The 26521-nt window shown below is 53.0% G+C and overlaps 3 protein-coding genes and 1 pseudogene across 3 annotated transcripts; 1 reads left to right on the top strand and 3 right to left on the bottom strand.

Annotated features, from left to right (window-relative positions):
- Positions 1-2627: 2627 nt before the first annotated feature.
- Positions 2628-5368, bottom strand: LOC109575974 (IQ domain-containing protein F1). The gene is made up of 4 exons (XM_019984234.2): positions 5238-5368; positions 4936-5052; positions 4734-4796; positions 2628-3079 (listed from the first exon to the last, which is right to left on the bottom strand). Exons 1-4 carry the CDS (start codon positions 5238-5240, stop codon positions 2633-2635), a joined length of 630 nt encoding a protein of 209 aa, XP_019839793.1. The 5' UTR covers positions 5241-5368; the 3' UTR covers positions 2628-2632.
- A 1189-nt stretch (positions 5369-6557) lies between these two features.
- LOC139178677 (large ribosomal subunit protein eL39-like) lies at positions 6558-8547 on the bottom strand (annotated as a pseudogene).
- A 1914-nt stretch (positions 8548-10461) lies between these two features.
- Positions 10462-18418, bottom strand: RRP9 (ribosomal RNA processing 9, U3 small nucleolar RNA binding protein). Its single transcript, XM_019985055.2, has 15 exons — positions 18230-18418; positions 17876-17958; positions 14687-14796; positions 14233-14300; positions 14109-14150; positions 13698-13824; positions 12942-13066; positions 12767-12859; positions 12303-12403; positions 12084-12218; positions 11936-11998; positions 11575-11720; positions 11414-11493; positions 10749-10822; positions 10462-10632 (listed from the first exon to the last, which is right to left on the bottom strand). The coding sequence occupies exons 1-15, from the start codon at positions 18314-18316 to the stop codon at positions 10539-10541; spliced, it is 1428 nt and encodes a 475-aa protein (XP_019840614.2). The 5' UTR covers positions 18317-18418; the 3' UTR covers positions 10462-10538.
- On the top strand, positions 18315-24937 carry PARP3 (poly(ADP-ribose) polymerase family member 3). Its single transcript, XM_070777064.1, is given in 12 exon segments — positions 18315-18358; positions 19786-19975; positions 20307-20480; positions 20703-20891; positions 21052-21184; positions 21270-21314; positions 21317-21495; positions 21717-21866; positions 22074-22160; positions 22407-22584; positions 23738-23893; positions 24329-24937. Coding segments are annotated over 12 exon segments (1695 nt in total). The 3' UTR covers positions 24499-24937.
- Positions 24938-26521: the final 1584 nt, after the last annotated feature.

The raw sequence follows: 26521 nt of genomic DNA, 5'->3' as shown, positions 1-26521 counted from the left end.
TCAGGGAACTGGGGCTCAGATAGGAAAAATGACATATCCATGGCCACACAGCAGTGAGTGGGGAAGCCACGTTGGTGTGACTTAGCTCGGTTTGGTTCGAAAGTCCTTGCTGTTAACTCTGAGTCACTGAACACAAGAGAGAAAGGGAAATGAGGGGAGAGGGGACAGAAATCCTTCAGAGCAAGAGAGAGAGACCAGAACCTGAGTGAGACACAGGGGCAGGACACAGAGGGACAAAAAGTGGGAAAGACACAGCTCAAGCCCCAGTGCAAGACAGAGAGCTGGAGCAGGAGACCTCTGGGAAATGTGAGCTCAGGGACCCACTTGCCAGGGCAGACCACATGGAGCCGGGATAGAGGTAGGGCTTCTGGGCTTGCAGCTTGGATGGGGAATAACCCAAGACCTCAGACCGCCTCTCTCTGCAGGAAACCGTGAAATAGCAGTGCCTAGATGGGCAGAAGGACAGCCTAAGCTTGACCTCTTAATTGGCCCTTTATCATCACTTAGGCCCCAGTGTGGCAGCTTGTCACAAGAAGGGATGGTCAGAGGACCAGTTCTTGCAGAAACTGGGGAGAGGGTGAGGGAGACCCAGCTTCTGCCTTCTCAGGTCTGGATCTGTGATCACCTAGGGGCTGACACTCACCAGAAGGTTCAGCTAGAAATGGAATGCCTTCTTTAACCCCACCCCCAACCCCAAGCCTGTGGAACCTCCCACATCAGTAAGGTCTGGAAGAGAATGAGTCCAAGCCTCCATTCAGGGTCAGAGAGTGAGGGACAGAGTTTGAGGTAGGAATGAGGACAGGGGCCATGCACTCTAACCATTTTCAGTTTGGGGTTCAGATTCTAACTTGGAGGCCAAGTGTGAAGTTACAGCCCCTAAAGTGAGCAGGAAGTTCTTGGAAGGGGTTGTTGAAAAGACGTACTGCTGCTGACACACAAGAGAGACCTGGGCAACTGGATGCCCGTCATCCCCTCCCTTTCCTTGGAAGAAAAGTTGTGACCAACCCAGACAGCACAGTAAAAAGCAGAGACATTACTTTGCCAACAAAGGTCCATCTAGTCAAAGCTATGGTTTTTCCAGTAGTCATGTATGGATGTGAGAGTTGAACTACAAAGAAAGCTGAGTGCCAAAGAATTGATGCTTTTGAATTGTGGTGTTGGAGAAGACTCTTGAGAGTCCCTTGGACTGCAAGGAGATTAAACCAGTCAATAATCCTCCAGGAAATCAGTCCTGAACATTCATTGGAAGGACTGATACTGAAGCTGAAACTCTAGTACTTTGGCCAACTGATGCGAAAAACTGACTCATTGGAAAAGACCCTAATGCTGGGAAAGATCGAAGGCAGGAGAAGGGGACAACAGAGGGTGAGATGGTTGGATGGCTTCAGTGACTCAATGGACATGCGTTTGAGCAAGCTCCGGGAGTTGGTGATGGACAGAGAACCCTGACGTTTCCATGGGGTCACAAAGAGTCGAACACAACTGAGCAACTGAACTGAACTGAACTGAACACTGCCTCCCTTGTCCTTGAAGTGTAGGATCTACCCACCATTCCCACAGTGAGAGGCATTTTCAAGGATATAGCCTTGAGAGTAATGTGTTATTGAGAATATCTGGATGGTTTATGTGGCTGAACCTCATTAAGGCCTCTATATAAACTTTCAAAATGCTGGCATGCAAGTGCAGAACAGAGATCTACTTGTCTGCAGCTGCCCAAGACAAGCCTTGTAAATAAGTTCCCTTGCTTACTAAACCTGCCACCTACTGATCTGAGGTAGTCTGCCTCTTCCATCTTTTCTCGTCCTCCATTTACAGGGGGTTGGATGCAGGGTGCAGTTTATGAAACAACAGGAACCAGGATCAAGACTTTGGGGTGGTGGGCTCCCCTCCGTCATGAGGATGGGAGATCATGCCCAGAGCAAATAGACTGGGGTGAATGAATTCCTGGCAAATGTGCTGTTGTGTGGGACAACCCCATCCCTGCCCCAGGCTTCCATTATACCCAGCCTTGGGGAGAGGCACCATTTCCATTGACCAAACATGAGTGATGCTCTCTGAGTTGGCGACATGGCAGATCTGTACTCCCAACTTCCCTGCCTATGTCAGACATTGCTAATCAATCACAATCTAGAGTCCCTTGGACTGCAAGGGGATCCAACCAGTCCATTCTGAAGGAGATCGATCAGTCCTGGGTGTTCTTTGGAAGGACTGATGGTAAAGCTGGAACTCCAGTACTTTGGCCACCTCATGCGAAGAGTTGACTCATTGGAAAAGACTCTGATGCTGGGAGGGATTGGAGGCAGGAGAAGGGGACAACAGAGGATGAGATGGCTGGATGGCATCACTGACTCGATGGACATGAGTTTAGGTGAACTCCGGGAGATGGTGCTGGACAGGGAGGCCTGGCATGCTGCGATTCATGGGGTTGCAAAGAGTCGGACATGACTGAGCGACTGAACTGAACTGCTCAGTCTGGACTAGGGCTCAGAATCCTCTTCCTCAGAAAACCTCAGAGCCTCAGACAACCCGTGCCAATTCCTCAGAGCTAGCATGTGAGATGCTAACCATTTGCCACCCTTGGCCCTGATGTCCTGGAGTTTATCAAGCAGAGAGGGGCTGGGTATAGACCACTTCACTGCTTTATTGGAAGGGGAATACACTCCGTCACAATGCAAGGCCCTGAGCCCAGCAAGATCTCGAGTTCGAGATGTAGCTGGTTGGCTGTGACTCTGTAGTAGCCCTTGATGAAACCCCGGGAAGTGCAGGAGTGGCACCTCCAGTAGGCCTGGATGATGCGGGCAGCATCGAGCAGACGGCAGTAGCGCCGACGGATGCGCCACATGCGGACCCAGGACTGCAGCCTGACTGCTGCCCACTCCTTCCGTGTGAAGTTCTCCAGAGCTGCCCGCCGCCTGCTATCTTGCAGCCGCGCCAGCTTGACCCTCCACCAGGCCTGAATGATCCACACTCTGAGCGCCGCGTGCAGCAGCGTCCTGCGCACCAGGGTGCCCCGCCACCAGGCCTGGATCTTTACTGCTTCTGGATCACTGACGGGAGGCTTCTTTTGGGGTTTTGTGACCTAATGAGAAAAATAAAAGGAGACATTGAGAGGATATTCCCCACCCACTTCAGCCCCAGGGTGTGCCACGAAGGGTCTCTGATGCCCTATGAGCAACCACGCCTCCTCTGATCCCTAGGAGCACTGTGCAGGATGCTGGCTGGACCCACAGGCCAAGTAGGTGTCCTTTCTCTGTTCCCCTCTGGTTAATGGGCATGGATACACCACATTGACCTCTGAATCTCAGAGCACCCATCTGTAAAACGGGAGTATATGTGTCCTGGCTACCTGGTATTTTTTTAATTAATTAATTAATTTTAATTGGAGGCTAATTACTTTACAATATTGCAGTGGTTTTTGCCATGGGTGTTCATGTGTTCCCCATCCTGAACCCCCCTCCCACCTCCCTCCCCATCCCTTCCCTCAGGGTCATCCCAGTGCACCAGCCCTGAGCACCCTGTCCCATGCATCAAACCTGGACTGGTGATCTGTTTCAAATATGATAATATACATGTTTCAATGCTATTCTCTCAAATCATCCCAGCCTCGCCTTCTCTCACAGAGTCCAAAAGACTGTTTTTTACATCTGTGTCTCTTTTGCTGTCTCGCATATAGGGTCATCATTACCATCTTTCTAAACTCCATACATATGCATTAGTATACTGTATTATTGTTTTTCTTTCTGACTTGCTTCACTCTGTATAATAGGCTTGTTTCATCCACCTCATTAGAACTGATTCAAATGCATTCTTTTTAATGGCTGAGTAATATTCCATTGTGTGTATGTACCACAGCTTTCTTATCCTTTCGTCTGCTGATGGACATCTAGGTTGCTTCCATGTCCTGGCTATTATAAACAGTGCTGCGATGAACATTGGGGTACACGTGTCTCTTTCAATTTTGGTTTCCTCAGTGTGTATGCCCAGCAATGGAATTGCTGGGTTGTGTGGCAGTTCTATTTCCAGTTTTTTAAGGAATCTCCACACTGTTCTCCATAGTGGCTGTACTAGTTTGCATTCCCACCAACAGTGTAAGAGGGTTCCTTTTTCTCCGCACCCTCTCCAGCATTTAGTGTTTGTAGACTTTTTGATAGCAGCCATTCTGACTGGCATGAGATGGTTCCTCATTGTGGTTTTGATTCGCATTTCTCTGATAAAGAGTGATGCTGAGCATCTTTTCATGTGTTTGTTCTGGCCACCCAGTATTACATGGGTCAAGTTGGCCAACCTCAGGCCAGAATTCCATAATCAGAGTGTTATCAAAGTCTACCTGAGACGGCCCACCCAACCAGGATCCAGGACTCTTCCCTTCAGAGCCCACACACCTACTGGAGAAATGGCTTCCTCTGCTATCCTGCCCTTTCATCCTTGGCTCGAGCTCCAATTCACAACCTGCTCTCTTCCTCTGCAATATCATAGTGTTTAAAGTTTCCCCCATCCTGTAAAATGCTGCCTCTCATCTCTTCCTCATCTTCACTTCTCTTGACTTTCAAATTTTAAATCTTAATTAGCAAGCAAACATACATGCACACACGCTCACACACATACACACACACACACATACACACCACTGATTAAACCCAGCTTCTAAATAGAATATTGGCCATTCCATTCCACAAACACAACTCCCACATTTGCACTCCCAGCCCCATGTCATCTGGGTGAGGGGATCATACCACTCCTGATCTCTTATCAGCATCATCCGCTCCCTTTGTTGCTGCTTTATTCTCTTGTTGAGCCTTTTTTAAAAAAAAAACGGGAAAAGGGGACAGACAAGAAAGAGTTTATTCCTGTTCCTGGCTCTGGAACATACCAAAGACACTAGCCGCGGTATCAGGACACAAAGCCCGGACACATCCAAGTCAGGGCTCCCCTTACCTCTGCCTTCTCTAACGTCGGCGATGGTTCTGAGGGTAAACTATTCTCCACCAGCCCCTTATTCTCCTGAGGCTTATTTTCAGTGTTTTCATCAACTGTCTTAGGCTGGTCTGTCTCCTGCAATCAGCAGAGAGGGGAAAGGCAAGAGTGAGGCTGCTCTCCCTCTCTCTCCAGTAAGCAAGCCACACAGCCCTAGTGCACAGGGCTTCCCAGACTAGTCAGAAGTTAGGGGGAGTTCTCTCACCCTGAGATTTATGGGGACATCCCCAAATGCCTAGTGTGTCAGCCTCTGTCTTACTCACCATTATTGGTTCCACATGGATTGGGTGTAGATGGTTCAAATCCCCTCAGGTCTGTGTTCCTCTAGTCATGGCATGGGAGAAAAGAGTCAGGGTGGCAGACCTGTGATGTCATAAGGCCAGTTGTGACTCAAGCACCAGGATGGCTCCCAAGAGTTAAGCCCCATCCAAGGAAGAGGCAACAGTGCTGTCCATTCTCTTCTGCTGGAAATGGCCAAAAGCAAGACACTGGAAAGAGTGGCCCATCGATATAAAGGTGTATAAAGATAGTCATTGGTGACATCCCCAGGTGGTAAAATTGGGCATGGATCTAATGGCTTATAGTCCGTTTATACTATAGCCTATAGCATAACTGTTGAAGAATAATTTTATATACATATACTGATGAGAAAGTGTATCCAAGATGTATTTGTAAGTGAAAAAAGCTGAACATCATTATGATCCCATTAGATGAGATATAAAACCATCATTGTATGGGATGGTAAAAAAAACCCATCAAAATGTATAATTATACATATATGCTATAAATGCAGATAAAGAGGGAGTAAGGTATATACACCAAACAGCTACCAATGATTACCTTAGGAGAGAAGAGTTGAGTTGCTGACCCATTCATACAATACGGCAGAACTCTGTGAGGCCCCCAGGACCAGCAGACCTTCTTTCCTTCCCCCTCAGGCTCTGGGGCTGGGAGCCTATTCAGGGGGTTGATCCCACTGACACCCTCACAGACCCCCTCCTTTCTTCTCTTCTTTCCGCTCTTCCCTGAAGAGGTCTCCTTAGGACTTCTGGTAGAGGTGGAGAAGAATGATAGAGAAGATGGGGGCTGGAGAAGGACGCTCACCCCCCTCACGCTCGCCCCAGGCCCCTTGCTTGAATAGTGTGCCCCTCCGCTTCTCGGCCCCTGGGGCAGCTCCTCCCTGCCCACTGGATTGAGTCTGAGTCCATCCTGGTGACATTCAAAGCACCCGTATCCTCCCTGCCCCTAGGGTCACCACATTCACCAACACCCCTGCCCTGGCCTCTCCTGCTTGAGTCTCCCTCCCCGCTGGGACTCAGCCCCCTCGTTTACCGGGGCTCCATCTGTGCAATCGTGCCTGTGTCCTGGGAGTGCAGGGACTTTAATTCCTCCCCTCACTGCTCAGATGCTCACGGATCCAGCTATGAGGAGCACGTGTTCAGTGACCATTCGTCTATCTTTTGTGAAGTATTGGTTTAAGCATTTATCCCACTTTTATTGGGCTGTTTGTCTTCATCACTGAGTCATAGAAGCTCTTATACTCTGGATATGAGTCCTTTGTCAGATACATGTACTGTAGATGTTCTTTTCCCCCATCTGTGACTTTTTAAGTGCTGTCTTTTGATGAACAGATGGTTTTAATTTGGATGAAGTCCAGTTCTATCAATATTTTATACTGAGTGCTTTCTCTGCCCTAAGAAATCTTTGTCAACTCCAGGGTCACAAAATATTTCTCATGGGTTTTCTTCTAGAAGCTTTGTATCAGCTTTGCTTTAGTTTTTGTTTAGGTCTATGATACATCTTGAATTAATTTATTTTTGGCTATGATGTTAGATAGGGGTCAAGTTTTCTGTTCCATTGAAAAATACATTTCCTTTCTGCATTGACTTAGCTTGGTACATAAAAAAATCAATAGACTGTGTAAATATGAGTCTATTTCTGGCTTCTTTATTCTGTATCATTGATCTGTTTGTCTCTTCTTACATTCTTACCTGTTCTGATTACTGTAACTTTATAGTTTTTCAAGACAATAAGTCTTGAAATTAGATAATTTATCTTCTTCAACTTTGCAATTCGGTGTCAAGCATCTCACAACTGCTCATACAGTTGATCTCTGTATACTATAACCCTTGAATCTTTCCATTTCAGGTGTGCTTTTAATTTTTTTTTGTTAACAGCTTTGTTAGAATGTATAATAATGCAGATGCTATACAATTCATCCCCTTAAAGTACATGGTTCAGTGGGTTTTTTTTTTAATGTTTTGTCTGTGTCGAGTCTTTTTGGCACACGGGAACTTTGGTGTGGCATCGGGGCTTCTCTCTAGTTGTGGCTCACCAGCTCAGTAGTTGTGTGTGGGCTTATTGCCCCACCACATGTGGGATCTTTGTTCCCTGACCAGGGATCAGACCCTCATCCCCTGCATTGGAAGGTGAATTCTTCTTTTTTTCTTTAATGTTTCACATACTTATTACTGAGCAAACAGATCCCTAGTGAGGAAACACCCACAGCCAAACATTCCATTGCTCCCATAAAATACTCGTGAGCTGTTCAGACAGTGGTGATGTTCTCATTGCCGTGATGCCCTTAAGATGCACGTGATCTTGACACAGCATAAATGTTTGCCACTTCATATGTGAGACTCCTTATATCCCCAGCTTGGATCTTCTCCAGCGTCGTCTCTTGGGAGCTTTGCCTGATTTTATTACCAGTTTTCATTCGAATCCACTAGGGAATAGGATGATTCCGTTTTTGTTTCCTGGCCAGGAATCACTTGATCCTGCAAGTCCTGTGAGAAGACAGCAAGGAGCAAATTCAACTGAACGTAAGATAGGATGATGGAGAAAAGACTGAAAGGCAGATTCTTAACCACTGGATCACCAGGGAAGTCTGTATTCGATGGTTTTTTAGTATATTCACAGAGACATGCACGATTTCCTTATTCCTGTATTTTTTTGGGTAGACTGGGGGTGCCTGTAGGCCAATTGGGGGATCCGGAGGTGAGGCATCCTCAGTGACATGGGCAGGCTTCCTGATGGAACCTGTGAAGTGGTTAGTGGGCTCTGCCTCAATTTGATATGTTTTAAGCCCCACCTGCTGTTCTTTCAGCCCCTCCCCACCCTTCTGTCAAACTGCACACCTGTGTTTTAGGAATGAGAAACGCACACCTCAGTGACCCTGGGGCTGTGATCTGAGGAAGTCCCAGGGCCTCATGATGACCAGGTGGGTCTGCAGAGGACAGAAATAGGCAGAGCCAGGAAGGGCCCCACCTGGTGTCTTTTGCCTGGTTCAGAGCTACAAACAGAGCTAAGAGTTTCTACAGTGGCTCACCTCACCCTCACCTGTGGCCTTGAGTCCATCATGGGTGGAAGAAGACAGGAGAGCGCTTGAGCCCATTGGAGTGGGTGGTGGGAGGCATATTGCAGCACCCCTGAGTCACAGAGCTTTGTATTTGTTATAAAACAGAGCAGTGAGCTCATTGCCTGCTCAGCTTCCCTGCAACTTACTGGACACTGCAGACTGAAGTCTTGATCCTCCTCCTCACGATCCTGCTTTCCCCACTCGGTCTTCCTCATCTTCATAAATGTCACCACTGACTACTATGTTGCCACGTTCATCTCATTGCACAGTCAACAAGTATCTGTTGACTTCTCCAAACACAGCTCTGTCTCCCCGTTCTGCCGCTGGGCCCTCTCACACCTCCATCACCTCTTACCTGCTATTACTATAGCTTCCTAAGTGGCCACCCTTCTTTCCCCCAAACCTCTACTAATTAATTCTCCACACAGCAGCGAGTTGTTTTCTCTTTACTGTGAACCAGCTCATTTTACGTTTTTGCTTTCAACCCTCTCGTGGCTTCCCATTGCCTGGAAGCGAGCAAGGGAGAAAGGGAGGAAGAGCCCAACTACAGAGTCTCAGCTGACCAAGGCCAAGAATAGAGGCCATAGGAGGGATTATTTTCAGTTTCAATTCCAAGGGCATTTATTTTCGTTCTCCCTGGGAATGTGCTAATGGAAAAGGGGTTTGTGGATTAAGGGGCATCTCCATATTACTTGCAATATTGTTCAGGAGGTATGTGCATCCCATCATTAAGCTCAATTTAAGGCGGAGACATAGGGAGTGAATTCTAGTAACATCCTCTGATCCATAACAAGATTTTCAGGGATTCGGTCTGAACCTGACCCTACAGGCCCCAAGACAATGAAAGGAGCAGCTCTGTCCAAGGGGAGGCCTGGGGAGACCGGGGGGAAGCCACTGCCGCTTGAGAACCACAGGCTCAGCTGTTGGACTCAAGGCATTAGAGGAAAGGTATGGGCAGAATCCTTAACATTCCCATTTTCCACTGAGTTTCCAGAGGAGAGGTGGCTTCACTGCACTGCTAGCTCTCCAGTAAAGCCTCTCCACCTCTTTACTCCACCCCATAGCAGGAGCTGAATTATCCAGTGAAATCAGGAGAATGAACATTCCTTTGACATGTTTACCTGGCAGGGGCATTGCTCACAGGAGTCATGCAGCCTGGCTGTCATTTGGACCAAGGGCAGAGCTATTCCCACCTCTGACCCTTGTCCCCAAGCAGTGAGCAATGCAGGGTCCCACCTCCACCCCAACCCCCACCCCAAGGGCAGTCTGGCTCCTAAAGCTTCCTGACCTGGCCTGGGTGGGGCAGATCAGCCTGACTTGTAAGAATACATCCAGGATGGTCTGTTGGGACAACAGTTTCATTTTTATTTATTTATTTTCGGCCGTGCTGCGTCTTCATTACTGTGTGGGCTTTTCTCTAGTTGCACCAAGCAGGGACTACTCTCTAGTTGCGGTGCTCAGGCTCTTCACTGCATTGGCTTCTCTTGTGGAACACGGGTTCTTGGGTGAGCAGGCTTTAGTAGTTGCGGTTCCTAGACTGCAGAGCACAGGCTCAATAGTTGTGGTGCATAGGCTGGAGAAGGAAATGGCAACCCACTCCAGTATTCTTGCCTGGAGAATCCTACGGACAGAGGGGCCTGGCAGGCCATGATCCACACAGTCGCAGAGAGTTGGACACAACTGCAACGATCCACACAGTCGCAGAGAGTCGGACACAACTGCAATGACTACGCACACACGCACAGGCTCAGCTGCTCTGCAGCACGTGGGATCTTCCCGGACTGGGGACCAAACACGTCTCTTGCAATTGGTAGGCGGATTCTTTACCACTGAGCCACCAGGGAAGCCCCCTGACGGTCTTCCTTTCAGTCCTCAGACCCCACAGCCAGGCCTTTACACACACTGGACAGCCACAGCTTCTTAGCTGAGGGGTCAGCAGCTTCCGACCCCAATGAGCCCAGAGCAGGGGGGTGGGAAGCTGGCCTAATGAGGTCACAGAGGACACTTAGGGTCCAGGAGCCAGAAGCCAGCTGAGGGTCCCATCCCCAAATTCCCTGGAAAGGCTAAAGCCCCTAGGCCTTTACTAAGCCATCTCTGCCCTCCCTACCCAAGAAGCTGGAGAAGACAAGACCCAAAAGAGGAGACTTTTAATACAAAGAAAGCAGGGGATGACCTGGGGAGAACTTAAATAAAGGGGATGTGAGTGTCAGGAGCCAGCAGCCGGGGGCCTGGGGGCCCTGCGGAGAGGGATGATGCAGACAGAGTTCCGGGCCTCTTTGATCCGCCACCACCGGCCAAGCCTGCAGGAGGGAGAGATGCCGCTGAGGCCAGGCCCAGCCCCCCGCAGCATCCACCTCTGTTCCCACCCAGCCAGTGCCACCTGCCCCACCCTCGCCCCCCGAGGCATGCCTCATACCTGTGCTCCTGCCCCACCCCAGCCACCAGGAAGTCCCCAGCACTGGAAAACTTGAGGCTATTGACAAAGCCCACCTGAGAAGAGGGAAGGACAATGTAGTGAGATGTGAGAAGAGACCCTCCACCACAGCCCCAGCATCACAGTTAAAGGTCTACCCTGCTCTGCCCTCTGCCGCCTGGGCCTCAGCCTCCACATCTGTGAGATGGGGAAAGTAGATCTCAGGGGATCAAACAATCTCAGTTTGTGGGGATTAGGGAGACAGTGTGCACCAAGTATGGCCTGGATCCTGGCTCAGGAGACTCCATGACCGAGCCCTGAACTGCCACTCTGCCCTAGGCTGTTCCAAGTCCACATGCTAGCCTGGCATTCAGCCCGGCACCAGTCATGCAGAACCCATCACAGGGTCAGGCCCTTTGTGCTCTGTGCACACTTCCCTGCCTTGTACCCCAGTACCCAGGACAGAGCCTGGGACTCCTTTGGGAGGGGAGTGGAGGAGGAGAAGGGAGAGGAAGAAGGGAGAGTTTCTGCAGGCCCTGTAGGAGCTGGGGCTACAAAGGGAAGTCACAGCTGGCCCTGCCCTGAGGAACCACCCTTCTGGCAGGAAAAGACTGGTAAGGGGCTTTGGGAGAGTGGTAAAGACAGGCTGGTATTCAAGCCCCACTCACCAGGGGGATGTCATAGAGAAGGTCAAGCTGCCGGAAGCCCTCTCCACATTGCCAGAGCCGCACAGAATTGTTGTGGGAGCCTGGGAGACAGGGAGACAGTGAGCAACCCCCTCAGCAGCCTACCCTGGGATAACCTCCTCTCTGCCACACAGGGGACCCACCTGTGGCCACAAGGTCTGTGTTGAGCAGGGCTGCGACTGACGACACCCAGAAGGGCTGCTCCAAGCCCGGCTCCCCCCGCAGCCCATGGGCCTCACGCTGCAGGGCAAGTGGCCGCTTCTTGGAGAGGCCCCACAGGGCCACGGAACTGTGGACAGGGAGTAGGGTGAGTGGGCGGTCAGGGGCAGGGCAGAGGGCCACATGGCAGGAAGGGACCAAGTGCACACCAGCCACGTGAAGCAGACAGGGTGACCTGCGCTCTCTGCCTCAGTGTCCCCACCTATGGAAAGCGGCTACTCCAGCTCCCGACCAGGGGGATTTTCTATGCAGCAAGCCTGGGGCGGGGGGAGGGGCAGCTCTTACCCGTCGTCTGCACCCGACACCATGTGCTCCTCGTTGATGAGCTGGATGCTGTCGATGGAGCCCCTGAGAAAGGAGCCGTGAGGGGCATGGCCCAGCCTCACCCCCAGCCCACGATGCCCCCCACGCTGGGCACGGCAGGCCGCCTTACTGGTGGCCATAGAAGACAAGCTGGGACTCCTCGGGGATCTTCCACACACGCACGGTCCCGTCCCGGCCCCCGGCGGTCACACAGCACTCCCTGCTCAGAGCATCCAGTGCGGCCACAGCGTCCTGGTGCCCGAAGCTGGAGCAGGGGACAGATGGACGATGAGGTCACCCATGAACCTGAACACACACGTGTGCATGCCCTCTCCCCGGGCACACTTACAGCGTCTCCACATAGGAGTTCTCTGCCACATTCCACACCTTCACAGAGCGGTCGTGGGATGTGCTGTAGAGCTGGTGGGTGCCTCTGCGGAACGCCAGCCCCTGGGAGTTCATGGAAAGAGGGAAGAAGGGGACCTGGGCTACATCAGGCGAGACAGAGGTCAGGCCCAGGGAGCCCCCTCGAGAGTGCTCTGTGGGGCTCTACGTGGAGACAGAGGCACACTCACTTGCCCTTGTCAAGCAGGAACAGACTCCTTGGAGGCCGCCTCCTCCCTAGGCAAGCTCACCTCAATCTCCCCCAGCTCTTCCCCATCGCTTCCCTGTTTCTGTCCTATACACCGACATGCAGGTTCTATGAGGATGAGGACCCTCTGCCTCATTCACGCCATTCCCTGGAGCCAAGCACCAAGCCTGGCCCACTCAGGTGCTTGAGAAATGTCCACTGAAGGCGGCCCAGCTCCTTACCGACACAGCGTCCCGGTGTCCCGTGAAGGTGTACAGGTGCTGGCAGCTCTGGGCCTCCCAAATGAGAATGAGCTTGCTGCGGTCGCCTGAAGCCTATGAGGACAAGGACCATGGCCAGAGGCACCCACTGTGTGCCCACACCTCTCACCCACCCCCGGGGCCAACGCAGCCTTACCAAGTACTTGCCATCGGAAGAGATGGCCATGCAGAGGACATGGGTGCTGTGGCCGGGGGGTTGCCCCTCGGTGCCCTTCTTGGCTCGAGGGATCACATGAAGTTTCCGTCCACTCTCCACGCTCCCTGGCACCAAGGGGAAGACAGATGCTGCTAGGACTGGGGTAGGCGTCTGGTAGTCCCCTTTAAGGGCCCCATGGGACCATGGAAAAAGTCCTGGCCTCAGGTCAGAAGATCTGGCTCAGCCACTGTGAGCTCCTGGACAAGTCACCTCAGTTTCCTCATCTGTCAAGTGGTGCCAGTAATCCCAAAGGGCAGCCAGGAAGCCCGGAAGAGAAGGCACAGGAAAGTGCTTGGGGCTGATGGTGCGAGCTCCTCCTGTTACTACTGTGGGTGGAGGAGGCCACCCCTCAGCGGTCAAAGGCTGGGAACGCAGGAGGACCAGGAACTCAATCCCAGGGCTGTGCGGAGCCTCAAGCATCCTCTAGTCCAACTGCCCACCTGCAGCATCAATTTCTGTTAAATCACCACCCCGCCTCTCCTCCATCATCTCCGATGACAGCGACAGAGAGCTCACAAAGCCCCACTCCTGGACAGACACTTCCACCGTCACCCAGAAAACACCTCTCAGGGAGCAAACCTGCCTCCAGAAGCTTTCCCCATCAGGCCTCTGTCTTCCCTGCTTATTCCCTCCTCCCCAGACCAGCCCTCCCAGATGATCCCTTGGGGCTGCACCCCCACCCAGGCACTCACTCACACTTAATAATGGTGCAGTCTTTGGCAGCAGAAAAGATGGCCAGGTCATCAGGGGTGACAACCAAACACGTGATAGACAGCTGGTGGCCACGTAGGATTCGAATGTCAGCCGGGTCTGGGGCCTGGATCTAGGCAGGCAGGTGCTGGGTCACTGCGACTGGGGGCAGGAAGGCCACCCTCCACACACACACACACACACACACACACACACACACACACACACGCCACCCTTTCCCACCACACTGCCAAGAAGGAAAGCCAAACCCAAGGTTGCAAGGACTGACCCTGTCTGGCCAGGTGCCCACTACGTTTCACAGCAAAGACCCCACAGCCTGAGTCCCCAGTTGGGCCATTTGCCCACTGACCCAGGTGATTCCCTCCAATCTGACACCAAAGTGCCCTGCCCACTCACCTCCTTTGCCACTGACTTCTGCAGCCTGCCCCTCTGCTCGAGCTGCGTGGAGAGGAGAGGAATGAGATCCCAGAAGCAGACCAATCCCATCCCTTCCCTGCCACCACCCTCCCTCCACACTCACCACATCCTCCTTCAGCCTCCCTGCCACCTGGTCCTCCTCAAATTCGCGGGCCTCAGCCTTCTCCTCCTCTGTGGAGGACAGAGGAGCCCAAGTAAACCCAGGCCAAGACCCCACTTTTCCCTTCCTGTCCCAACCTGCCGCCTCAGTCCTAGGCCCTGAACACTTGGGCTGTGTCCCACGGAAGTTCAGGCCACCTTGGGCAAAGGTGGCGGGGCATGGGGGGTAGGGCAGGGAGGGCTGGATGATCTCCTCCTGCCCACCCTCTAGCTTTGCTTATCAGATCAGTCTAAAGCCCTGTGAAGCCTGGCCCACCCGAAGAGGTCCATCAGAGCTCACGGCCACCCTCCCATAGGGCAGCCAGAACCTGAAGCCCCGGCTGCCCACCAGGTACCTGCATCAGTCACCCACCAGGGGCACAGGCCATGCCCCTCACCTGCCCAGCCCACAGGCTCACCTTGCTGCCTGAGCTGCTCCAGATAGACCTTGGCCAAGCGCAGCTTCTTCTCCTGTGCGGTCTCCTCCAGCTCCTCTTCCTCCTCCTCCTCAGTCCTCCTGAGAGCTAGACTGTGGGCAGGAGCGGGCTGGGTTTGAGGAGGTTCGGCCCACTCCTCTGGCCACTGGGACTCTGCCTCCTCACTACCTTCCCTGCCACTTGACCACCTCCATCCCTGCCAGCCCTCATGGCCAGTGACCACACACACAGAAAACTGAAAAAAGATGTGACTTACCAAACTGAAAGGGCCCATCCAGGGACCAACATAAGGGTGAAAACAGACCCCAAACCCAAAGATATAACTGTGAAGTCTCTCAACTCTGGAGGGAAAGAGAAGGTTCTATAGGTCCAAGAAAAATCAGATCATGTTCAAAGGGTCAAGAATCAAAATGACTCCAGACATCCCTCAACACCAGCCCTGAGAGCAGGACACAAAGGAACTGCACACACAAAATTCGGAGTAAAATGCTAACCACTGGATGGCGGGCCAAGTTAAGCCATCAGTGACAAATGAAGATATTTTCAGGGGTATAAGGTGCCACAGAATTGGTCCCTTCTCCTTTTAAGGATGGAGGGTGTGTTTCCTGAACAAGAAGACTGACCTAAGAATGGGGAAGGTGTGGAAGTGTTAGTTGCTCAGTCATATTCGACTCTTTGCAACCTCATGGACTGTAGCCCACCAGGCTCCTCTGTTCACAGAATTCTCCGTGAATACTAAGGGTGGGTTGCCATTCCCTTCTGAAGGGAATACCGAAGTGGATTGGGAATACTGAAGAATACCGAAGTGGGCTGCCATTCCCTTCTCCAGGGGAGCTTTCCGATCCAGGGATAGAACCTGGGTCTCCTGCATTACAGGCTGATTCTTTACTGTCTGAGCCAGGCATGGGAGACAAGAAACAGAAGATCCAACATGGAAAGCAGAAAAGGTAGATCTCAAAACAACAACCACCCCCAGACACAAGGGAGCCGCCAACCCAGATCTGACGTGAGAAACCAAGAGGCAGACATATTGGGACTATCATCGCCCCATCCTCACTGCCGAAGCACCATCCTCTACCCTGAGGATGGGATTCCAGGTGAAGCTTAACTGGGTCTGGCTGGACCTTGTGAAGATCTTGATTTCCCCTCCACATCCCTCACTTAAGATGAGTCCTACGCTGACTTGCTCCTGGGAGCTGGAGGTAGGTCATGGGAACTCAGAAGCAGAAAACCCAGGGCTGCCTGTTCCCTCTGATCACGTGCCTGCAGATATCTAGTCCCTGTCAGGTACCCCAACTGTTTCCAAGACTCATCCATGACCTTGCCCACAGCTTCCCCGAAAGGGACATTGGAAATTCTCAGGGAAGCCAAGGCCTCATGCTCTTGAGACCAGTTAGTACCCAGCACCAAGCAAGTCTTCAGCTGACAGAGTTGCTGCCCTTCCCTCATATAACCAAGGTCTACACTTCTACTCAGTTTACTCAAAGGAATAAATCTTTGTTTAGGGTTTCACACAGGAGACAGAACTCTAAAGAAAATCAAGAGAAGCACACACCATTATAATTCCACTCATATAACATTCTGGAAAAGGCAAAATTCTAGGGATAGCAGTTACCAGGGGAGAGAGAGAGAGAGAGGAACTGACTACAAAGGAGCTGGGGAAATTTTGGAGGGTGGTAAAACCCTTCTCTATCTTCAGAGCGGTGGCAGTTTATATGAGTCTGTTACAACTCACAGAAAGGTACACTAAGAAACAAATATCACTGTATGTAAATTACACCTGAACCAGAAAAGGAAAAAAAAAAAAAGAGATCAAGAAAAAGGAAGGAAGGAAACCAAAGAAATTATTAACTCAAGTCAGGAATGGCAGTTGGGTCTTCTACGTTTCTGCACAGGTCTAGTTCTGGTGGGTGCACAGAGGTCCATCATTTCATCATTACTGCCTATGGTACAATTACATTTCATTAACTCTTCTGTAGCTAATAAATTTCACAACACATTTTAAAAATATTTCAAAGTGTTTCACACAGGGCCTGGCACACACTCACCTGCAGTAACCTCAGGACTACAAAAAAGTATATAAAGTCCTTCTGAGAGCAGGTTAAGACCAACATGTACTCAACATTTAGAGGCAGAATTTCTAAAGCCAACTTTAAAAAAAAATAATTTAACATTTGTATTTATTTATTTGTTGGCTGTGCTAGGTCTTTGCTGCTGTGCCTGGGCTTTTTCTAGTTGTGGCAAGTGGGGACTATTCTCTAGCTGTGGTGCACGAGCTTCTCACTGTGGTGGCTTCTCTTGTTGACGAGCACAGGCTCTAGGTTGTGTGGGCTCAGTAGTCGTGACACACAGTCTTAGTTGCCCTGTGGCATGTGGAATCTTCCCAGACCAGAGATTGAACCCATATTGGCAGGTGGATTCTTAGCCGCTGGACCACCAGGAAAGTCCTCTAAAGCCAACTGTTAAGGAAGGCACCAGGATTTCCTGGTGTGACAGCTTCCATTCCACAAGGTTAGGCCTGACACTTGCTAGCTCCCTTTGAACTCCGCAGTATGTTTCACCCCCATCACCTGCAGAATGAATGAGGTACACAAAGCTCTTCACAATCTGGATGCACGTACCACCTGCCCTTCCACCCTCTCCATCTTCCATTTAGCCCGTTTAACCCCTAGACTTTTCTCTGATCCCTGAATGCATTCCCTACCTCTCCATAAGGAAGCCCTCCTGATCTCTCCAAGCCCTATTTAAACTCCCTTTCTCTGTTCCCACAACACACAGCTCTAAGATACGCCTCCCATCACAACACACTCTGTCTTCACCTGCCTGCTCATCTCTGTTCTCAAAAAAATGAAACTAGTGCGTGGCACTTTCAGTAACTGAAATTGTGAAGAACTAACAAGCATTTCTTGTATCCTCCCCTTGCCTGGAGTTCAGCTCCCTGTCACGAGCCAGGAAGGTTCAGCAGGTCTCCCATTGGGACTGGGGGTCCTCCCCACACAGAGACCCTGCAGAGAAGGAAATGACAGTTCTCAGGGTCAGAAAGTGGAGGAAAGAGTCAAGACCTGAGATCCTGGGTGCTGGCCCAGTTCTAGCACCCCTTCAACTGAGGATTCCTTGCATACACCATGGGTCCCAGGGTTCCTTTCCACTAGGTGGAAAAAAAGAGCTCACCTCTCACTCTCCGAGTCGCTCGAGATCTCCTCATTCATCTTGCCGCCACCCTTGGACTTGACTTTGTCCCCAGAGGAGTCGCCCTGGGAATCACATAATACGTTTTTGGTCAGGGGTCCCGACCACTCGGGCTCTGACCAAGAGTCCCTTAGGGTCCCTCGAGAGCCACTGGGAAAGGCAGTGGCCCCTGGCTCAAGTGAAAGACTTTTCAGGATTTGACGCACGGAGAAAGGGAAGAAGCTGACTCCAACCCGGGTCCCGGGGGCGAGGGGACCGGGGCCGGGACCCCCGGATGGGATTAGGGTGGTCCCAATAGGCAGGATAGACCCCCGCCTGCCAAAGCGCCATGCTCACCTTTCGCCGCCGCTTGAAGGCCTCCGCACCAGCCCCGGCCCCTGAGGCCGGCTTTCCCCTCTTACGAGCCGCCCGTGTCGCCGACATGCTGCCCACGGTGCGTGTTGCAGCAGCCGCTAGAGAACTCACGTGGCGGCTAAACCCAGGCAGTCCCACCCGACTCCCCGCTGGGATAGGCTCCCACCGCCCTATAGGTCCCGCCTCCCACAGCTCTATTGGGTCCTTGGATAGGTTCTGCCACGCCCCCAAGCTCCCATAGGGTAAATGCCTGTGGCCCCGCCTCCCAAAGTTCCTATAGGTTCCTGCGCCTTGGCTCAGACAGTAAAGGAAGCAAGCCTCTTCCCGGCGCTTCCGGCCAACGACTGTGGCGCATGCGCCCCGCCGCTGACTGACGTCTGAAGAGGGGTCAGACTCCGACGCCTTCTCTGTATTTGCGCCCTTTGGACGCTGGGGGGCGTCAGAGATGCAGGGTCCCTTTCCCTGGACCTTGACTCCTCCCCGTCAGGGGCGGGGACCAGGGTGAGAGTCTGACTCCCTAGTAACTGGGGGAGAGGGAGCCAGGCAGTCCTTGGGAGAGGAAGGCAATGCCTGCACCTGCGGCCAAGGTCACTTGACAAACCAGTGGACACGTATTGCATGTCTCAGGCGAGATGTGCACCGCTAAGGGTGCGTCAGTCCCCTGGGCCTTGGCTCTGTCCAGGTCAAGTGTCTACCCATTCATGGGACAGGCTGCCCCGGCTCCGCCTGCCCAGCCTCTGACTCACCAGACTGGTGACCAAATTACTGGAATCCTATCCACACCCAGTTCATCCCCTGCTCCCCTAAGGCTTACAGACGGTTGTTAGAACTGACTGCCTAGGAGGAACTGACCCGGTGGCCACCACTTCTCCCAGGTCCCTGCTTCTCTTAGGTGAGTGCTCTATGGCTCTGCCCACAGCCTTCCACAGGGCAGGACAGGGCAGGGTGGGTGTGACTGGCTTTTGCCAGTTCAGTGCCACTGGTCCAGGACCCGGACTGGCATCCCAGAAGTCTTGAGTCTGATGGGAAGAGTTTCTGTGCTACTGGGTCCCAAGCTCTGGAGAGACAGAGCTGGCCTCAGGAGTGCTGCCCCCCAGGAACCACTGCCCACTCTCCTCCATAGCTGAGGTGACACAGCCCAGCAACCATGCCAGGTCCAAGTCAGCTGAGAGGGGGGAGGAACAGAGAGTGCTCTGCAAGGAGGAGCCCAGAAGTGGGAAGGGGTAGATTTTCCTTTCACTTTCCCTTCCACCTCAGTACACACAGGAGAGCTAGAGAGGGTGGAGAGCCCCTCTTCCTTAACCAAACTGGGAAGATTGTACAGAGGCCGGGCCTGGCCCCAGTGACTAGAGAAAGAGGTCTGTCCGGTGTGCAGAGATTTGGTTTTGGTCAGGGACTGGGGCGGGGGCGGGGGGGGGGGGGGAATGGAGGCAGAAGGAGGTTACCAAAGGCAAACTCAGAGTGGGGCAAACTGGTGCTGTGGCAGCCAGGTCAGGTACAAAGGCTGTGGAGGTCTGAGGGACTCCTCTGTGCCACAGAACAGCCACGGTTCCAAAGCACAAGCTCCAAGTGCGGCATGAGGGTCCTGAGAAGACGAAGGGGCGACAGGGGGCAGAAGAAGAGGACAGTTTCCGTTCCACTGCTGAGGCCCTTAAGGCCGCGCCCACAGAGAAGTGCATAGCCCGAGTGGACCCCTCATGTCCACTCAGCTGCAACCCTGGAACCCAGGTAAGCTGTAGTCCCCGGCCAGTCCCGATGCCTGCTCCCTCCTGGGTACAAGGACACTCAGACCTGCTCCCCACCGCCTTGGCCCTGGCCAGGTGGTTCCAGGCTCCCAAGAAAGCTGTGTTCTCCCGAGACCCCAGAGGTCAGGCAGGGCTATAGCCCATCAGATCCAGGCAGGTCAGGCAGATCCAGGCAGTGTCTGCTCTTCAGACCACAGGGCAAGCCCCTGAGCTTCTCAGGCGTTCCCCTCCCACATTTTAAGGCAGGGTTCCCGGACAGGGCCTCCTCTGATGCCCCAGTGCAGTCTGATTCCTGTCAGCGTCCAGCCAGGTAGCCCTGGGGTGCCCGAGCCAGCCTGCCCTCCCTGTACCCGCTCTGGCCACCGGTGCATGAAGACTACAACTGCACCCTGAACCAAACCAACATTGAGAGAAACAACAAGTTCTACATCATCCAGCTGCTGAAAGATGCTGACTGCTTCTTCTGCTGGACCCGCTGGGGACGCGTGGTAAGTGCCACCCAGCCATCCTGTGCCCCCTCTTCCCCACCTCTCCCTGCTCAGTGCATGCCTCCTGCCCCCAAGGGTCCCCACAGCTTACGCAGGCCGAAAGGCCACAGCCACTGACTGTGGCCCTGCCCCGTCTCTGACGCCCAGGGGCACTTGGCACAGGCCGGCACAACAGAGGCCAGCAAGCATTTGTGGCAGGCACTGTGGCTGTGTCGCTTACAGGGAGAGGTGGGCCAGTCAAAGCTCAGCCGCTTCGAGTCACTGGAGGATGCAAAGAAGAGTTTTGAGAAGAAATTTCGGGACAAGACCAAGAACAGCTGGGCAGAGCGGGACCACTTTGTGGCCCAGCCCGGCAAGTATACACTTACCGAGGTGCAGAGAGAGGACGAGGCCCAGGAAGTCGTGGAGAAGGTGAAGTGGCCAGGGAGGAAGGGTGGGCCTGGGCCGAGGGAGGGGACACTACTGCCTGGCTGAGCGCCCTCAGGACAGGCCTCGCTCTCTAGCCTTGACCTGCTCTGGCTGCAGGTGCCCAGCCCAGCTGCTCCTGCCCATGTGCATCCTCTACCCCTAGGTGGACGGAGGCCCAGTGAAGGCTGTGGTTCAGCGGGTGCGGCCCTGCTCCTTGGACGCAGCTACGCAGAAGCTCATCACCAACATCTTCAGCAAGGACGTGTTCCAGAACGCCATGGCCCTCGTGAACCTGGGTGAGGAGTCAGGGGCGGGCAGGGTAGCAGGGGCCTGGGGGTGGCAAGGCTGCGGGACGGTCTCCTCACTCTCCCCATCCCCCAGATGTGAAGAAGATGCCACTAGGGAAGTTGAGCAAGCAGCAGATCGCCCGGGTTTCGAGGCCTTGGAGGAAGTGGAGGCGGCCTTGAAAGCCCCCGCAGACAGTGGGCGCAGCCTGGAGGAGCTGTCCTCCCACTTCTACACCATCATTCCCCACAACTTCGGCCGCAGCCGGCCCCCACCCATCAACTCCCCTGAGCTTCTGCAGGCCAAGAAGGACATGTTGCTGGTGAGGGCTGGCAGGTTACAAAGCAGACAGACAGGGGGATGGGGGACAGAGAGATGGACTGTGACGAGCAGGCCAAAGGACAGAGGAGGGGAAGGCCAGGCAGATAGACGAGATGCAGCTGAATAGGTGGATACACAGGTGGGGCAGCCACAGCCCTAGTCAGGTGGGAGGGTGAGGGAGGGTCAAGAGGACAGCCAAGCTGCCAGTGCCCATCACCTTAGGTCCTGGCGGACATCGAGCTGGCCCAGACCCTGCAGGCCGCCCCCGAGGAGACAAAGAAAGTGGAGGAAGTGCCACACCCACTGGACCGAGATTACCAGCTCCTCAAGTGCCAGCTCCAGCTGCTGGGCCCAGAGACCCCTGAGTACAAGGTGGGCCGGGCCCCGCAGAGGAGCCGAGCTAGCAGTGGGCACTGTTCCTCTGCCTGTCTGCCCTCCAGGTGCCCAGAGGGGTCCCTCGGCCTGGTCCTTCTTTCACTGTGTCTCCAGACCCTGAGGAGAGCCCTGGGACTGGGGGACAAGAGGAGCTTGGTCCGCATGTCGCTTGCTCTTGACACCCAACTTCTGCTGTCTCTGCAGGTGGTACATGCCTACTTAAAACAGACTAGCAACAGCGACAGGCCCCCTGCTCTTCAACATGTTTAGAAGGTGGACCGAGAAGGGGAGGTGAGGGAGAGTCCCCCCGTCACCACTGCCTTCTCCCTGAGGGAGAAGGCCTTGGCTTACCCGCTCCTTAGGGAGTAGGCTGAGCTACTCTGAGCGGTTTCCACCAGGACTAGGGCTTGTGCATGTGTGCATGAGTGTGTGAGTGGCCAGGGGGCCCTTGGCCTTGGTTATCTCCTCTGATGGCAGACAGAAGCACCTGAGCTTGGGGGGCATGACTCTTCTGGTTCCCACCTTCCCCCACCCCAGGGAGATCAGTTCCAGGTCCATGCCAAGCTGGGCAATCGGAAGCTACTGTGGCATGGCACCAACGTGGCTGTGGTGGCCGCCATCCTTACCAGTGGGCTCCGCATTATGCCACATTCTGGAGGCTGGGTCGGCAATGGCATCTACTTCTCCTCAGAGAACCACAAGTCGGCTGGCTGTGGTGAGGCGTCCCTCAGAGCCAAGTCCTGGGTGGGCATGGGGACACTAAGGAGCGTGGGGCCCGGTGCTTGTCCAGTTGGTGGTGGGCCCAGGAGTGGATCTCTTGGATGCTTACTCACTCGAGAGCTCAGTGGGGAATCCTGGTTGTTGGGGGACTCAGGGGGCATCCGGTGGTCAGGACAGCTTCCTGAGGGAGGCAATGTGGATAGGATGAAGGTGCCAACCTGACCTGGAGAGGGGGGTGGTGAAAGAGGAGCCTTTGAGGTAAAGTAGCCCGGGTGTGGCACGAAGCCTGGGAGGCTGCAGCAGGTCAGCATCTCTGAGCACAGCCTGAAACAAAGCTTAGAGAAAATGCCTGGTGTGGATGGGGGGCTTGGGGCCCAGGACGATCAAAGGAACCTATTCAGAGAAAGATGGGGAGTACAGTTGAACCTGGCTGCAGCCACAGGGAGGGTGGTTAAGGTCAGAGGCTGCTGGGAGGCTGTGTTCCCATCCAGGCCAACTGATGGGCACCCAGTCCAGGGCAGTGAAGGTGGAGGAGGAGGAGGAGAGAAGCCAGGAGACGAGTATGTGAGAGGTGGGGTGGGCAGCGTGTGGGAAATGGTGGAGGGTGTCTCTGATGCCCCCCAAGTTTCTGTCCAGAGGTGTCCTCACTGAGGTGATCTCCCTATACTGGCTCCTTGGTCCAGGTTGACCACATTATTGGAGACCACCACCACTCAGGAGAGCAAGGTTGGGGGAGTCGTCTAAGAACAGATGGGGCTGAAGGTTGCTCAAGGCCTGGGAGCCCACTAGGAGGGCAGAAGAGCCTAAGAAGGAGAGGAGAGTGGCCTCAGGAGATCTTTGCAAGAGGCTCCCAGGATAGAGGGTGAAGGAGGCCAGTGGCAAAATCAGCAGAGCAGGCCAGAAGAGCCCCCGCCCCAGATATGGTCACTGAAAGGCCATTTCCGACCTTGGTGAGGGTGGCAGAGGCCTGGCGACAGGGAGCAGAGAGGAGAAAAGAAGCAGGCAGGGACAAGGAGCCTGGAGAAATGGTGGGAGGAAGGATGGAAGAAGGCCCGGGCAGCAAAGCCAAAGGAGATAACAGTGCAACAGGGGCCCAGGGAGTCAGGCAGAGGCCAGTCTGCCTACCCTGAGCCTTCCTGTGCCCCCAGTTATTGGCATATCCTGCGGGGCCCATCACATTGGCTACATGTTCCTGGGTGAGGTGGCACTGGGCAGAGAGTACCACATCACCGTCGACGAGCCCAGATTGAAGCAGCCACCCTCTGGCTTCGACAGTGTCATTGCTCGTGGCCACACAGAGCCTGGTGAGTCTCAGGAAGCTGGACAGGCCTAAGCATTAGAGGTGAGGCTGAGATGAAGCAGGACGCTTTCAGGGAGAAGGTGAGCAGGAAAGGGACTGTGAAGAAGGACAAGAAGAAGCCGGCTTCTTCACCGCAGTCCTTCACTTTGTCATTCAACATACGCTCACTGATTCAACAAATCATTCCTGGGCATCCAGGAGGGCTTCAGAGAGGAGGTGTCATTGACTGAGCGTGCAAAGATGAACAAGCATTTCCCAGGCAGAGAAATGGGGGAGGAGATTCCAGGCAGAAGGCCCACCCTGTGCAGCAGTTTGGAGGTTGGCTGGGGGGAATGAGTGGGCACTCCCTGTGACAGAAGAGCATAGAGGGTAGGACTAACTGGTAAAGCCAAGGACCAGTGGCCCTTGGGTGACCCATGGCCCTTGCTGTGCCCTGCAGATCCAACCCGGGACACCGAGCTGGAGCTAGATGGCCAGCGAGTAGTGGTGCCCCAGGGCCAGCCCGTGCTCTGCCCAGATTTCAGAAGCTGCAACTTTTCCCAGAGCGAATATCTCATCTACCAGGAGAGCCAGCGCTGCCTGCGCTACCTGCTAGAGATTCACCTCTGAGCTGTCCGCCCAACCCTCCCGCCCCCTGGGCAGGAGCTCAACCATCATCCTCAATCCCATATCAACTTCCTGCCCTCACATCTCCCTCCTGTGTTCCAGGGATTCCCTCTCCCTCTGATCCTTGTTGGTTCTGGCATGGCTGTGGCCTCAGTCTCACCTCCTAAGGTGATGGGTGTGATGGACTGCAATACGAATACAGCAGCCTATTCAAGGCTGTGTAGTTAGGGGGGCACAAACTGAGAGTGGGTGGGTCCCACATCCACCCAGGCCATCCGCTGTGGCCTAACTGTCCATCCAAGAGAGGTGAGATGATGGATTTCCCTGGCGGCCCAGTGGTTAAGACTCTGCTTTCACTGCAGGGGGCACAGGTTCGACCCCTGGTTGGGGAATTAAGATCCCACAAGATGTATGGCAAAAAAATAAATGAATTCTCTGTGAAGTCATAATTTTTGTTTATGAAAATCTTTCACCATCAAAAAAAAAATGAATAAACAAGAGAGGTAGGCTGCACGTCAGGTACGCACAGGCAAGTTTATTAAACATTGTATTGGCTTACTCCCTGGCCTCTGCTTGTCTGTGCCATAGCTGCACCAGGCCCGGGCCTCCTTGCTCTCCAGGGCAACTTGCCACACCACACAGCATTTCCAGCCCCACTCCAGGGAGTGACCACTCACACGGGTGAACACCAGTCATGCACACACTCCCACCCACTGTGGTCACAGTCTATGTTGGTCCTTGCAACAACTGTCCTCCTCTGATCATTGAGCCTCTGAAAGGGACCCTTCCCCTCCACTCAGAGCTGTTAGTCATGTGGGGACCCATCTAGTGATTCTTCAGTCCAGACACGGCCAGGCAAATCAAGCATTTCTCATGTCTTGCCACCAAACACCCATGTGTATCTTTTGTCTATTATAAATGAGTTGAGAATATTTGTGAGGGGTTCAGCTCTGCTGTCATGAAAGGAGTGGTAATTATCACCCCAGGTTACTCTGTCCACAAACGAGGGGAGCAGATATTAGACAGCAGGTCAGGACCCAGTGCTGGGTCATACCCTGCATTTCGTTGTCATTCTCTTTGGTTTCGTTTAATCTGAAACCATTCTTGAGCCTTTTCTTTTCCCTCCATAACTTTGGACACTCTTGACACTCCTAAAGAGTACAGGTCAGTTGTTTTATAGGCTCTCTCAGTTCACGTTTGTCTGATATTTTGCAATAATTAGATTCAGGCATTGCAGTTTGGCAGGAACATTATGTGAATGACATGTCCTTGGTGTACTATATCAGGAGGGACATATCCCATCCTTGGTGATGTAACTTTGCTCAAAGTCATGTCCACCAGGTTGTTCCACGGGGAAGTTATCATTTCCCCCATTTGTAATTGATCAGTAATCTGTGGGGAAATATTTTGAGTGTAAATGTCCCATTCCTTATCAACTTTCACCTGCTAGCTTTTACATTCAGTGACGATTTTTACCTGAAATTGATGACTTCAATGAATTTTTGCTACGATGGTTGCAAATTTTTATCTAATTCCACCATTTCTTCTGTATTTATTAATAACAGTCACCTTTCTTTCCTTATTATCAGTATGGACCCATGGGTTCTGATTATATTCAATGTCTGTGCCATAGCTGACATTGAATGGTCCAGTTCTCTGTTATTTGGATGAGACTGTTGCTGTTTTGTTGCTGTTTTGATCCTCAAGTTGTCCCTGCTTTGGCTAGCAGAAGGTCCTTCAGGCTAACTCCTGTGTCTACATCATTTTGTGAGCACTTCCTTAGGTTCTGGTTATCACATGACGTTCCGGGCTCATCTTGTACAAACCTAGAATCAGCCATTTCTCCACAGGGGTTCCCTAGAGCAGGAGATGATATTGAGAATCCAAGATCTGGGCAGAGGTGTGCTCTTTGGAACCGCATGTCTTTGCTTTTCAGTCCTGGCAGCAAAGAGCACTAGGAAATAAGTACATGTAAATAAACACATCTATCTCTGTCTGTTTCTCTGATTCCAGTGTGTCCTTCCAT

Source organism: Bos indicus, chromosome 22 (assembly GCF_029378745.1).
Source record: "Bos indicus isolate NIAB-ARS_2022 breed Sahiwal x Tharparkar chromosome 22, NIAB-ARS_B.indTharparkar_mat_pri_1.0, whole genome shotgun sequence".
Taxonomy (NCBI): Eukaryota; Metazoa; Chordata; class Mammalia; order Artiodactyla; family Bovidae; genus Bos; species Bos indicus.
The sequence above is the reverse complement of the archived record's forward strand: the minus strand, read 5'-3'. Positions and strand labels throughout refer to the sequence as shown.